The sequence below is a fragment of the Onychostoma macrolepis genome, chromosome 25 (genome assembly GCF_012432095.1).
Source record: "Onychostoma macrolepis isolate SWU-2019 chromosome 25, ASM1243209v1, whole genome shotgun sequence".
In the NCBI taxonomy this organism is placed as follows: Eukaryota; Metazoa; Chordata; class Actinopteri; order Cypriniformes; family Cyprinidae; genus Onychostoma; species Onychostoma macrolepis.
Genome location: NC_081179.1, coordinates 1,151,847 through 1,166,515, shown reverse-complemented (window position 1 = coordinate 1,166,515; position 14,669 = coordinate 1,151,847). Strand labels below are relative to the sequence as shown.

At 38.6% G+C, this 14,669-nt stretch overlaps 1 protein-coding gene across 1 annotated transcript in view; it reads left to right on the top strand.

Moving 5' to 3' along the window:
* The first annotated feature begins 641 nt into the window (after nucleotides 1-641).
* LOC131534484 (PDZ domain-containing RING finger protein 4-like) overlaps nucleotides 642-14,669 on the top strand; it is a 56,201-nt gene continuing 42,173 nt past the window's right edge. The window contains exon 1 of the mRNA XM_058767378.1: nucleotides 642-868. Within this exon, the coding sequence (XP_058623361.1) occupies nucleotides 800-868 (69 nt within the window). The 5' untranslated portion in view covers nucleotides 642-799. The remainder of the gene's footprint in view (nucleotides 869-14,669) is intronic.

The following is a 14,669-nucleotide window of genomic DNA, read 5'->3' as shown; positions in this document are numbered from 1 at the left end:
CCATGGTTTTACAATAGTAAGGCTGTGTATTTTTGGTGATGATACTTACTGTGTTGTTTTATTTTTTCCACATAATTCCATAGTTTTTGTACATGGTTACTAACAGGAGATTATCGTGTCTGAGTTTGCTTATACAGCTTAACCCTGTTTTACAAATAGTATAGATTTATGATCAGCCACAAAACTAAAATTACCAGCAATTGCTTTTGGCTAAATGTGCATGGATAATACTCATATTTCATAGGGGTTTTTTTCATGTGTGTGTGTGTGAAGTCCCCATGGGTTGGTTGGTGACCTACTTTGCTTTTTGCACATTATGTTGAAAAGCTTCTGATCAATTCCACTGTGAGCTGCGTCTCCCCAATCAGTAATAACAGTTTAAGACTAAAAACCACTTAAAATCTCCACCACAAGACACACAATCTGACCAGTGCTGACTGTGTGTGTGTGCGTGTGTGTGTGCGTGCGTGTGTGTGTGTGTGTGTGTGTGTGTGTGTGACATCAGTGTTACTGACACAAAAGAGCCTCATTGTTTGAGCACTGATGCTCACTGACTCCTCCCACTGATGTAGCCACACCCCTCTCATCATTATTCACAGGCTGAGCTGCTGAAAGGGGCGTGTCCGCGTGTGTCCGTGTGTGTGTGTGAGGGCGCGCGGATCTCTCACACGCTGTCGGAAGCCAGAGGCTGCGGTTGTGCATGCAGGTCTGTGCGGTGACACACGGATGAGAGGCGCTGTGTGTGTGCGAGCCGTTCTGGAGGGAGAGCGAGACGGCTGCTGTATCCCTGAGCACGAGGATGGGCTGCAATCTGTGTAGTTTACAGAAGAGAGAGGAGCATTACAAACTACTGTACGAGATCTCACAGGTGAGACACGCCACTTACCTGAGATTCAGGAGGCTCGTGCTGCTGACCCCAGAGTTTCTCATCTGTCAGGTTTCTGGAGTTGGTACTATGGTAATACCATGTTTGCTTTTAGGCATGCTACCATACTTATTTATCTGTACCATGGCAGTAGCATTGGTTTTTGGACATGATTTTACAATGGCTTTTTTATGACAAAAAGCAATTCTTGCTGTGTTCATCACATAATACCATAGTTTCACATGGTCCTACTATGTATTTTTGGACATACCATGGTTTACAATGCTTATTCATGGTATTACCATTTATTTTTTCACACAGTACCATAGTTTTTGGATATGTACCATGGCTTTACATTGGCTTCTCATGGTAATACCATGTATTTTTGGACATGTACCATGGTTTTACATGGGCTTTTCATGGTAATACCATGTATTTTTGGACATTTACCATGATTTTACAGTGGTTTTTATGGTAATACCATGTATTTTTTCACACAATGCCATAGTTTTTTTGTTCGTGTACCATGGTTTTACAATGGCTTTCATAGTAATATCATGTATTTGTGACATAATACCATAGTTTTGGGATGTGTACCATTATTTTACAGTGGTTTTTCATGGTAATGCCATGTATTTTTCACATAATACCAAATTTTTTAGACATTTACCATGGTTTTACAATGTTTTTTTTTGTGGTAATACCATGTATCTTTGATCATGGTATTTTGTATTGTTTTCTTATCCCACATAATACCATATTTTTTGGACACGTACCATTATTTTACAATGGTTTTTAATGTATTTTTCACATAATACCCTAGTTTTCAGGCATGTACCATGGTAGTTTCACAGTATTATTTGGAGTACCATTTAAATACCATGGTACATGTACAGTATATGTAATCATTAAGCACCATTGGCATTGAATATATCAAAGTACCACAGTAAAACCACCACTGTACCACGGTACCACCATAGTAGTTCTTGCAGAATTAGTTCTGTTATATGCAGTAAATAAATAAGCATAAGTGTGAGCAAATACACAAACATGGAGCAGGTGATGTTCCTGAGGTTGATCTGATGTGCTTATGATTTTGCTGATTATAAACAGTCTAATAGTGAGTCTATAACCAACAGCACATCAGTGCTGATTCCCACCGAGCTGAAGGTCTATAATGTTGAAGATGATCCAGCGTTGAGCTGCTGATTGATTCTCTGCTGTGTGTTTCATTAACTCTTATGATGCTGAAGAGCTTTAATAGCCTCTGTATCACACACACACACACACACACACTCGTCATATTCACGATGGTCTCATTAGCTCTCGTAGAAAACGATTCTGGGTCCTAATAAAACGTGAAATGTTCCGCTGAGTGTATGACGGGAGATTCACTCGGTTAATTGCTGCCTTTGTTCTGTAACGAGGAGTTTTGACGAATCTCCTCCGGATGGATCGTTTTAATCAGACCGATGAAGATCACGTGGGTCTGATGAGCTTCTGTAGGTCACGTTTCTGATTGAAGCTTCACCAAAACCACTACTTTAACAGAAGTAGGCGATTAATAAAATAGAAACAGTCCATGATTTGAGGTTCTGTTGGAAACCCAACCAATTATGTGCCGTCTCAGAGAACTTCTGTGCTTTACAACATTAATCACAGCATGCTTGCAAACATTTATGGAGCTGATTCTCCTTCCGCTGTGGTTTTATTTGCTTTATTTTGGGTTACTTTTTTCTTTGTATTGTGTCCTCTGGTGTTTAAGCTCCTGCTTCTGAAGGTGGACAGCAGGTGAGATCCTCAGATCTGGTGTTTAGTGTTGTGAATCTTCTCTTTGGAGCTGTAGCCTTCAGTAACACAAGCTCTCGTCTCCTGTGAAAGGACACCGTCGTTTGGCGTTTGAGAGCGTGCGATGGTGTAAGCGAGGTGTTCACACACCCACGGCTGAAAGTGTGTCGCTCATCTCTCCTTCACTCCTTTCATGTCAGAGACTCTGAACAGTTTGCAGGATTTCATTCAGACTTTATAGAGGTCTGTCCAGGTTTCTGTAGTTTTTCATGACTGTTCCTTTAAGGCTTAATGATGTAATTGTGGAGCTCCTGCAGCAGCTGAACATCTGCCATTGAGATGAATGGGAATCCTAACAGATAGAGACGCCAGGTATTACATTGACCTCCTTGATGTTTTTTTTTACTTCATAAACCACATTGCAGTGCATTCTGGGATTGCCTTGCAATAGATACATTTAATGCTCCCTTACAAATTGTTTGAAACAAGATATCAGATTAAGCATAATCTTCTGTATATATACACATGTATCCATATACCATATACCATATACCACGTTTTTACAGTGTTTTTTCGTCACAATACCATGCTTTTGCATACAATACTATAGTTTTTGGACCCATACCATGGTTTTACAATGTTGCTTTCATTACAATACCATGTTTTAGACATAATACCACAGTTTTTGGAAAAATACCATGGCTTTACAGTGGTTTTTCATGATAATACCATGTTTTTTTTTTACATAATACCATAGTTTCTGGATATGTACCATCATGGTAGTTTCACAGTATTCTTTGGAGTGCCATATACAATGGTACATATGTAGTAATCATTTAGCACCACTGGCATTGAATATATCAAAGTACCACAGTACACTGTACCACGGTATCACCATAGTAGATCTTTTAGTATGAGTTCTGTTGCACTAGTTAAACACGGTAAATAAATAAGGATAAATGTCAGCAAATACACAAAGAGTATACAAAATAAGAGAAAGCATGTGTAGATAGATAGATAGATAATGAAGTAAATTCAGGAATATTATTCTGTGTGTTTGTTGTGGTGTGTTATAAGCGCCGCTGGTGCGAGAGAGAGTCAAACTCAGCGGTGTGTGTCGTTCTCTGGGCTAATTAGTCTTTCTACAGATGCATGTGGAACACATCGCTGCACAGAAAGTGACATCCATCCGCGCTGGTGTTTGTGTGTGTACGCTGGGCTCTTTAATTGTCTGCTGATGGTCTATAAGCCCCGTAATGCTGCGCTGGTCTCCAGAGACTTGAGGTTAAAGAGGAGTTCAGTGTATTCTGCAGCGCATGTGATGAAGAGCGCCACCTATAGACTGGTTCGAGCGCTTGGACTGAGCTGGTTTTCACATATTCATGATTGAGATGTTCGTGGGATACTGAAGGGATGTTTTCTTTTGTGCCACCAACAACGTAATCAAATGCATGCTTTCCTGAAATATTTTCTTAGTTTCTCTCAGGTAAGAAAGGAATGTTTATGTCTGGTTCAGTGACTCATTTTTTTGTTTATTTTTTATTCGTGGTTAATGCAGATTTAGTAGATATGTCGATTCATATGAGTCATACAAAAGCGGTTGGTAAGATTTTAATGTTTTTTTAAGTGTTTTATGCTCACCAAGGCTGCAAAAATACAGTAAAACCGTGAAATATTATTACAATTCAAAATAGCTGTTTTCTATGTGAATATATTGTAAACTGTAATTTATTTCTGTGATGCACAGCTGAATTCTCAGCATCATTATTCCAGTCTTCAGTGTCACATGATCTTCAGAAATCATTCTAATATGCTGATTTGCTGCTCAACAAACATTTTTGATTATCATCAATGTTGAAAACAGTTGTGCTGCACAATATTTTTGTGGAAACCGTGATACATTTTATTTCTTAGGATTCACAGATGAATAGAAAGTTCAAAAGAACAGCATTTATTTGAAATAATTCATTTAGAATCTTGGAAGTCCAGTGTTCATCAGGTGTGAATGAACAGCGACGTTTGGAGCTCTACTGTGACTTCATAAAATGTGTGTGTTTCTGAATGTGTGAACTGGACAGGTGCATTGATAAATGAGTTTCATCACCGCTGGGACGAGTGTGTGTGTGTGTGTGAGGAACGGCCTGAGGCCCCAGGGCCCCTGTGACCCCCTCCACACCGGACTGTATGCTACAAATGTCCCAATCCATCTCTCTGTCCGGCCGCCTCTCGCTGACTGATGGTCTCAAACCTCACAGCTGGATCCAGGAACAAAAGACTAGAAAAATGAGCCGTTTGATTGATCTGGTGTCCACAGCCGTGAGATTACCTGCAGAAACACTCAGAGAGAGAGAGAGAGAGAGAGGTTCCCCACTCCTCTGAATCCCGCTAGATTGTTTCTCTGAGTCTCTTTCCTTCGAATTTTAAGGGAGAGTTGGGAAACCTGTTTGGAAACAGACATTGTTGTGAGAGATGGAGAGCTGTACATTTTAAAAGAGGGAAAAAGAACGTGTTTAATTCCTCATTCTCAATCTTTTCCCAATGGGACTGTGTTTAACAATCCTGGATGAATTTTGGATGAATATGTAACGCCGTGGACTAGCATTTGTGAATATAAAAGCACAAAGACTGCTATTAAGTCAGTGTTTCACCATTTCATTTGAGAAAACTATTATCAAATACACACAGAAACTCAACACGCCAAAATAAAAGTTTGGTTTAACTTGAAGAAATTATGACAAATGTATTACTATTGTAGAGTAAAATGTACTTCTCAAAATCCTAAAAATAATAATATAGTTTATTAAAACATTATTTAAGGAATATCACACACTTGTTTCTCCATGTTTTAATTTAAACATTAAATCTCTGTGGTGCAGTGCTTTTTTACCCAATAAATGAAAGAAACAATTTAAATTTAATTACATTTTAAAAGATTAATTAAATTAGTTTTGTGCATTCATTTGATTTACTGTTTTTTTTTTTTTTTTGCTAAGAAATATATCATAAAACACAGAATCCAGACAAATTTAAACAGACAACATAGAATTTCTGAAAAAACTTGATTATTGTTAAATATTTTAATGTATTCTTAAGTTGTTAAAGCTTTATGAATTCACTTGAAGGCAGACAGAATCCAGTCATAAAAATCACATTTAAAGTATAATGTGAAATGTCTTGGAATTTTGGATGTATAAATCAAAATTAGTGCAGTACAGGGAATCAAACTGCAATATGGACTACTGTCTGTAAATATTAAAATGCAAAATATTAAGTTGTAATATTGTAAATGTGTTAATATTGTGAATGTAAATGTGAGTACAAAAAATGTTCATTAGAAAAATTAAAACAGACCAAACAGAATTTATTGAAAAAAACAAACAAAAAAACACATTTCATAAGATACTTTTGTTAAAATAAAAAAAAAGATTAATTGTTAAAAGTTGTATTAATTCAACTTATTAGACATCTTTTTGATTATTACAATTTAATTAAAGTGTTAAAATATAATCCAGAAAAATTAAAAACTGAAACAGAATTTGTGAAAAAAATAAAGCAGGATTCAGTGCTCTATGCAGGCCGTCGCTCTCATGTAAATCCAGTGACGCGAGTGAATGTGTTGGGGTTCAGCGGGAATGAGCCTCTGGCTGCTGACTGCATCATTTTCCGAGCAGGGGTATGAAAAGGGAATATTTACAGATCCCTGAGACTGAAGAATCATGGCAGCGTTACATAATCACACATCTATTAATAATGCATGTGTGAATGTGTGTGTGTGTGCTGGCTGAAATGTTGCATCACAAATACACATCAATCTGCTGTTCACAGAGTTTCAGCTTCTGCATCAATCCATCAAATATTTTGATTCTTGGGGCCAGTTTTACTAGCAGCTTGCGCCAGCGCAAACCGTCTTTTGGCGTTAAAATAGTCAGGATTTACTAAAGACACACTGTGAAGAATTAGCGCTGAAAAGGCGTGGACACAGTTATTTTTGCGCCTGACATTACTGAATATGCATTTGTAGGAGTTTCCCTTTCAGATGCTAAATTTCTGGGAGGAGAATATTCAAATGAATCACGCAACGCGTTTTACTTACGTTTGCGCTCGTCAAATTACTGCCATTTGCGCCATTATTTAACGCATATTTTTTTTAAAAAGCAATTATTTTTTAATTTGCTTCAGAAAATAAGACGACTTGGAACCCTCAGAGTCACGCAATACCAGGTCTATCAAAACTTCTAGCAAACCTTAATTTTTTCAATGTACTGTGGCTTATTTATTTCTTTATTCTTTATTTGCGACTATGCTAATTTGTGCTGCGCTTGGTATATTGCGTTGGTCGATATGTAAATTAGATGTTGCATCTGTGTTTTTAATTTTTTAATTTTTAATTTTCGGCGCTGTTTTAGAATTCCGCTCTCGCGCTGTTTTGCCCTGTTTTGTAAAACTGGCCCTTGGTTTGTAAGATCTGAATATTGAATATTACGTACTAAATATATGACAGCATTCAATATGTATAAATTTTCTAGGGTTCAAACCCATGACCTAGGTGTTGCTAGCATCATACAAACTCATTCTTGATTAGTAGATCATGTAAAATGACAAGTGAATGAGACTTTATGCTTATAGTACAAACTAATCTGTTGCATCACGTTGTTTGACTGCAATTAATTCATTATCTTAAGGTGGTGAGACACTGCAAACATAACTTAGAGTTTTATTCCTCTCTATATTCTAAAGATGTTTACTGAGGGGTTTGTTCATATTTAATTCACACTGATTTCATTAAAATTTTAATCTTAAAAGCATGGCGAAAATGTATTTTTTTTTTTTCTGGCTGCTGACAGTATTTTTGATTTATGGAGCAATAAAAAGAAAAATCTAAAATCCCTTCAGTAAAGACCTTGAACTCTAATATGTCAACAAAATGAAAGAAAATTGAGACTGGCTTTATCCAGTGTTCATATTTATTTTCTGGAATTGCATGCAAATTAGTGCATATTTAATTAGATATTTAAACATTTCAGAAAACGTGTAATATGAAACAGTTGACTCACAGTGCACTGTGAATAATCAGCTGGAGAAAGTGTGAACTCAGTCTGCAGGAGCATCAGAATCAGATCCAGATCTCACGTCTGATTTGATTTGATGTGAAAAGTGGGGACATCCCATAGGTGTAATGGTTTTTATACTGTACTTACTGTATGTGCTATTGCCCTACACCAACCCTACACCTAAACCTACCCCTTACAGGAGACTGTGCATTTCAACTTTCCCCCAAAAAAACTCATTCTGTATGATTTATAAGCGTTTTGAAAAGTGGGGACATGGGTCAATGTCCTGAGATGTCACCTTCACCTTGTAATACCTGCCATACCTTTGTTATTATACACATCTATGTCCTGACTTTTCACAAAAACACACACATATATATATGATATATTTGGAGTAATAATTTTGTGTGTGGCATAACTACAATAATTTTTTAATTCAATGAACAATTATTGTTACTAAAATAACTACATTACATATTATTATTTAAATTCATAATATTACATTTAAAAAGTTCAATACATTGTGTGGAAACTGATTCACTATACAATTCAAAAGTTTTATTTGGAAGAAATTAATACTTTTATTTAGCAACAATGCATTAAATTGATCAAAAGTTACAGTAAAGACATTTTATAAAGATTTCTGTTTGAAATAAATGCTGTTCTTTTGAACTTTCTGTTCATCTGTGAATCCTGAAAAATAAAATGTATCACAGTTTCCACAAAAATATTGTGCAGCACAACTGTTTTCAACATTGATAATAATCAGAAATGTTTCTTGAGCAGCAAATCAGCATCTTAGAATGATTTCTGAAGATCATGTGACACTGAAGACTGCAGTAATGATGCTGAAAATACAGCTGCGCATCACAGAAATAAATTACAGTTTAACAGATATTCACATAGAAAACAGCTGTTTTACACTGTAATAATATTTCACAATTTCTACTGTATTTTTTATCAAATAAATGCAGCCTTGGCGAGCAGGAGAGACTTCTTTTAAACACCAAAAAAATATTACTGACCCCAAACCAGATTTGTTTAGTTTTTCCAGCATATTTAGTCAATTCATAAAATATTGAAACAGATGTTAAGCATCCAACAGGACTGTTAGTTGACTCTGTATATTTATGTATGGTATGTATAATTTATCTAACACGTTTGTCGGCCAAACAGACGTGGTCAACAACTCAAAATGACCACAAGTGAGGTCATGTGTTGGTCTGACCAGTATATTGGTCCATCATCACCACCAAAAACCATTTAAATGTGTGAAGTCACTGTAACACGCAGTAACAAGTGACTTACACTGATTTCAGATGCTCATCCGATCAGGATTTGGAGGCATAATGATGATGTTTTATAAAATGCTAGTGTCCTCAGCTGTGTGTGCGTGTGTGTGGTTGGTCATTAGCGCTGTTATTCTTCAGTTTGAGGTCAGATGATTCAGTGACTGCTGATTTCTCTGCAGTGTCGTTAAACGAAACGTAGAGCCTCATTGAACACGTGATTTTATTGCATCGTCTCTCAAAATCAACCCTTAATGCAGTTGACAGCGGAATCACGGGCGTAAATCAAGTGACGTGATGAAATGTTTGGCTTCAGTGTGTTTGTGTATGAACAGCTTGAGCTCTTCTCTTGTGTTGTGAACGGAAACACACACACACACACACACACACGGGCGTCTGTCGCTGGCAGTCGCCTGACCCACTCTGTCCCAGACAGAAGGAGAACTCGTTAATTGACTTCATCATTGAGACAGAAGCACTAGAGAGAGAAACTGGAGCAGTTGATGGATGAATGATTGTGAGAAAGTGTTTAGACTGACTGACTGACTTATCAAGCTGAAACGGCTAAAATGTGACTCTGTGACACTTATCAGAGCACTGATATGTTTGTTTGAGCAGCCCAACATCAGGATTGTTATAGTTAAATAAAACTAAATTATTATGGTAATTCAAATAAAATGAGCATTGACTGAAATATAATATTAAATATTTGAAAAATGATTTTATTTTGCTTTCTAATTTTTTAGTTTAAATTGAAATACTAAAATAAACTAAAACATACTAAAAACATTTTTTGTTATTGAAATAAAATAAAATAAAATATAACATGAAATACAATCGTTTTTGAAAAAGTATTTAATTTTAAGTAGTTGCCAAGGCAACATTTCTAATCTTAAAAACATAGTGAAAATGTTTTTTTTTCTCATTTTCATTGTTTAAATTGTAGTAAAATAATTAAAACTGTTAGAAAAATATAATTTAAATACAATTAATTTCAACTGAAATAAAACAAAATATAAAATATGAAATTAAATGTATTTTATTTTAGTTAAGTGCCAAGGCATCTTAGTTGAGTTTTATATATTAAAAATAAATAAAATAAAATAAAATAAAATAACCAAAAATGAAACAATTACCTACGAATAAAATTTTAACAGAAAATCTAAAAATAAAAACAAATTTAAAATCTTAATAAAAACTATAATGTTATATTAATGATACTAAAATAATAAACTTCAGACTTAACCAATTACCAGTGTCATTTTAATATCATTAAGATATTATAATAGTTTTTTGTAATATTTTAAATTAGTTTCATTTCGTGTGTTTGTTATTATTATTATCATCATCATTTTATTTATTTATTTATTAAATGTGTCTATATAGTTTTTATTTTATTTACTTTTTTTTTTAAATGTTTTATTGGGAACTATAGTTGAAATAAAATAACTTTTATTTTTTTGTATTTTATTTTATTTAGTTTATTTAATGTGTATTTTATGTTTCGTTTTTTTTTTTTTTGAGTTTTTGTTAAGTAACCGGGACAGATGTTTGAGAAACCTGTTTGGAAACAGTCATTGTGGTTCTCGAGTTTGTTTCTTGGGTGTGTTTCTCAGGCGTGTTTCTTGGGCATGTGGGTGTGTTTCTCTAGTGTGTTTCTTGGGTGTGTGGGTGTGTTTCCCAGGCGTGTTTCTTGGGTGTGTGGGTGTGTTTCCCAGGCGTGTTTCTTGGGTGTGTGGGTGTGTTTCCCAGGCATGTTTCTCAGGCGTGTTTCTTGGGTGTGTTTCCCAGGCATGTGGGTTTGTTTCTCAGCCGTGTTTCTTGGGTGTGTGGGTGTGTTTCTCAGGCGTGTTTCTTGGGTGTGTGGGTGTGTTTCTCAGGCGTGTTTCTTGGGTGTGTGGGTGTGTTTCCCAGGCATGTTTCTCAGGTGTGTTTCTTGGGTGTGTTTCCCAGGCATGTTTCTCAGGCGTGTTTCTTGGGTGTGTTTCTCAGGCGTGTGTCTCGGGTATGTGGGTGTGTTTCTCTAGTGTGTTTCTCGGGCATGTGGGTGTGTTTCTCGGGTGTGTTTCTCAGGCGTATGTCTCGGGCATGTGGGTGTGTTTCTCGGGTGTGTTTCCCAGGCGTGGTTCTCGGGCGTGGTTCTCGAGTTTGTTTCTTGGGTGTGTTTCTCAGGCGTGTGTCTCGGGTATGTGGGTGTGTTTCTCTAGTCTGTTTCTTTGGTGTGTGGGTGTGTTTCTCTAGTGTGTTTCTCGGGCATGTGGGTGTGTTTCTCGGGTGTGTTTCTCAGGCGTATGTCTCGGGCATGTGGGTGTGTTTCTCAGGTGTGTTTCCCAGGCGTGGTTCTCGGGCGTGGTTCTCGAGTTTGTTTCTTGGGTGTGTTTCTCAGGCGTGTGTCTCGGGTATGTGGGTGTGTTTCTCGGGTGTGTTTCTCAGGCGTATGTCTCGGGCATGTGGGTGTGTTTCTCTAGTGTGTTTCTTGGGTGTGTGGGTGTGTTTCTCAGGTGTGTTTCTCAGGCATGTGTCTTGGGCATGTGGGTGTGTTTCTCAGGCGTATGTCTCGGGCATGTGGGTGTGTTTCTCTAGTGTGTTTCTTGGGTGTGTGGGTGTGTTTCTCAGGTGTGTTTCTCAGGCATGTGTCTCGGGCGTATGGGTGTGTTTCCCAGGCGTGTGTCTCGGGCATGTTTCCCAGGCGTGTGTCTCGGGCATGTTTCCCAGGTGTGTTTCTCAGGCGTGTGTCTTGGGCATGTGGGTGTGTTTCTCTAGTGTGTTTCTTGGGTGTGTGGGTGTGTTTCCCAGGCGTGTTTCTCAGGCATGTGTCTTGGGCATGTGGGTGTGTTTCCCAGGCGTGTTTCCCAGGCGTGTGTCTCGGGCATGTGGGTGTGTTTCCCAGGCATGTGTCTCGGGCATGTGGGTGTGTTTCTCTAGTCTTTTTCTTGGGTGTGTGGGTGTGTTTCCCAGGCATGTTTCCCAGGCATGTGTCTCGGCCATGTGGGTGTGTTTCTCTAGTCTGTTTCTTGGGTTTGTGGGTGTGTTTCCCAGGTGTGTTTCCCAGGCGTGTGTCTCGGCGTGTTTCCCAGGCGTGTTTCCCAGGCGTGTGTCTCAGGCGTGTGGGTGTGTTTCCCAGGCGTGTGTCTCGGGCGTGTGGGTGTGTTTCCCAGGCGTGTGTCTCGGGCGTGTGGGTGTGTTTCCCAGGCGTCTTTCTCGGGCGTGTTTCTCAGCCATGTTTCTCGGGGGCGGGTTTCTCAGGTTTGTTTCTCGGGGGCGGGTTTCTCAGGTTTGTTTCTCGGGCCTGTTTCTCAGCCGTGTTTCTTGGGTGTGTTTCTCAGGGGCGTGTTTCTCGGCCGTGTTTCTCTGGTTTGTTTCTCTGGCGTGTTTCTCTGGCGTGTTTCTCTGGTTTGTTTCTCTGGCATGTTTCTCTGGCGTGTTTCTCTGGCATGTTTCTTGGGCATGTTTCTTGGGTGTGTTTGTCAGCCATGTTTCTCGGATGTGTTTCTCGGGGGCGGGTTTCTCAGGTTTGTTTCTCAGCCATGTTTCTCTGGTGTGTTTCTCAGGTGCATTTCTCTGGCTTGTTTCTCAGCCACGTTTCTCGGGTGCGTTTCATGGGCGTGTTTCTCAGCCGCGTTTCTCGGTCGTGTGTGTTTCATGGGCGCCTCTTCCTCTATTGTTGGTTGTGTTTGTGTCTCTGTGGAATTCTCCTGGTGTGTTAATAAGCAGATGGTCTGTGCTGTTGTGGCAGATCTTTGTGCTTCAATACTCGCTCTGACATTTCCACAAACGCTTGTACTATCAGAACAGAGCAGCTTTATCACCTGTGAGCGATGCAGGGATATAGGACTCAAAGCAGCACAAGAGCTTCGTCCGGGTCACAGCAGACCCTCTGCAGCCACTCTGATAAGACACCGGGTGACAGAGGGCATGGTGGGGCGCATCTGGCTGGAGAGGATGATAAAGAGGAAGGACAAAAGCAGACCTGAATCCATTTATATCATGAGATTTCTTTGCAGAGAATCCAAGTTAAATGCATAAATGAAAAAATATCTTCTGATTTGTACCACCAGAGACAGATTTCATTCAGAAATTGCTAGTAAATTTCACAAGTAATTACAAAAAAATCAGCATAGATTTAAACATGAAATTTTGAAGTATAAAGACCAAAATTGTGTTTTCTTGTATAATATACTCTCTAATAATCTCTGGTTTATTTACAACTTGGAATTTTTAAATTTTTTTTTTTTACAGTGTATAAATCTGATTAGGATAGTATTTTTGTAAATGTGTTTCAGTCTGAATAGTGTAAAACAGAAATCAAATATATTAAAACTAAATGTGAAAAAATAAAAATAAAAAACAATCACAAAAGCACATTACAAAATTACTTAGTGTAAAAAAATAAAACTAATTAGAAAATTTTTATAAATATTCAAAAATAGTATATAAATAATATAGAGTATATAAATATTAGAACGATGCCTTGGCAACTAACTAAAATTAAACATTTTTAAGTAATAAAACTGAAAAATAAATAAATAAATAAATAAAGTTAAATCTAAGATCTGTCAGACCTGAGTATGTACACAACAAGATCAACAGCGCTCCAGACACACGTAATCTCCTCAAAACATTCAGTTCTCTCCTCTGTTCCCCTCCACCACCTCCCACCACTTCTATAACAGCTAATGATTTCGCAACATTCTTCAAAGACAAACTAGAACAATCAGTAGTCAAGTCTCAGCCCCACACTCACAGGTCCTCAAACCAACCACATCCACTGATAAAACTCCCATCTTCTCCTTCTGTCCCCTCACTGAGGCGGAAGTATCAAAAGTTCTCCTCTCCAGCCATCCTACAACATGCCCTCTAGACCCAATCCCCTCACACCTTCCCCAAGCAATCTCTCCCACACTCTTACCGGCACTCACACACATCATCAACACATGTCTCCCCACAGGCATCTTCTCCACTGCGTTCCAGCTGGCTCGGGTAACCCCACTGCTCAAAAAACCTACATTAAACACTTGTCTTATAGATAGCTACAGACCTGTCTCTCTCCGTCCATTCATAGCGAAAACCCTTGAACGAGTGGTTTTCCACCAGGTATCATTGTTTCTTTCACAGAACAACAAACTGGATGCTAACCAGTCAGGTTTCAGGAGTGGCCATTCAACTGAGACTGTGCTACTCTCAGTCACTGAAGCCTTGCGGATTGCAAAAGCTGATTCCAAATCACCAGTTCTTATTCTGCTGGATCTATCAGCTGCTTTTGACACTGTCAATCATCAGATCCTCCTGTCCACCCTCTCATCACTGGGCATCACAGGGATTCCACTTCGCTGGTTTGAATCCTATCTCACTGGTAGGTCTTTCAGGGTGGCCTGGGGAGGGGAGGTATCCAAAGCACATCGACTGCTCACTGGGGTTCCTCAGGGATCGGTTCTTGGACCCCTCCTCTTCTCCACATACACTACATCACTGGGTCCCATCATACAGGCACATGGCATCTCCTACCATTGCTACGCTGATGACACACAGTTCTATCTCTCATTTCAACCAGATGATCCAACGGTAGCTGCACGGATCTCAGGCTGCCTGGCGGACATCTTGGCATGGATGAAAGAACATCACCTATAGCTTAACCTGGCAAAGACTGAGCTCCTTGTCTTCCCTGCCACTCCAACT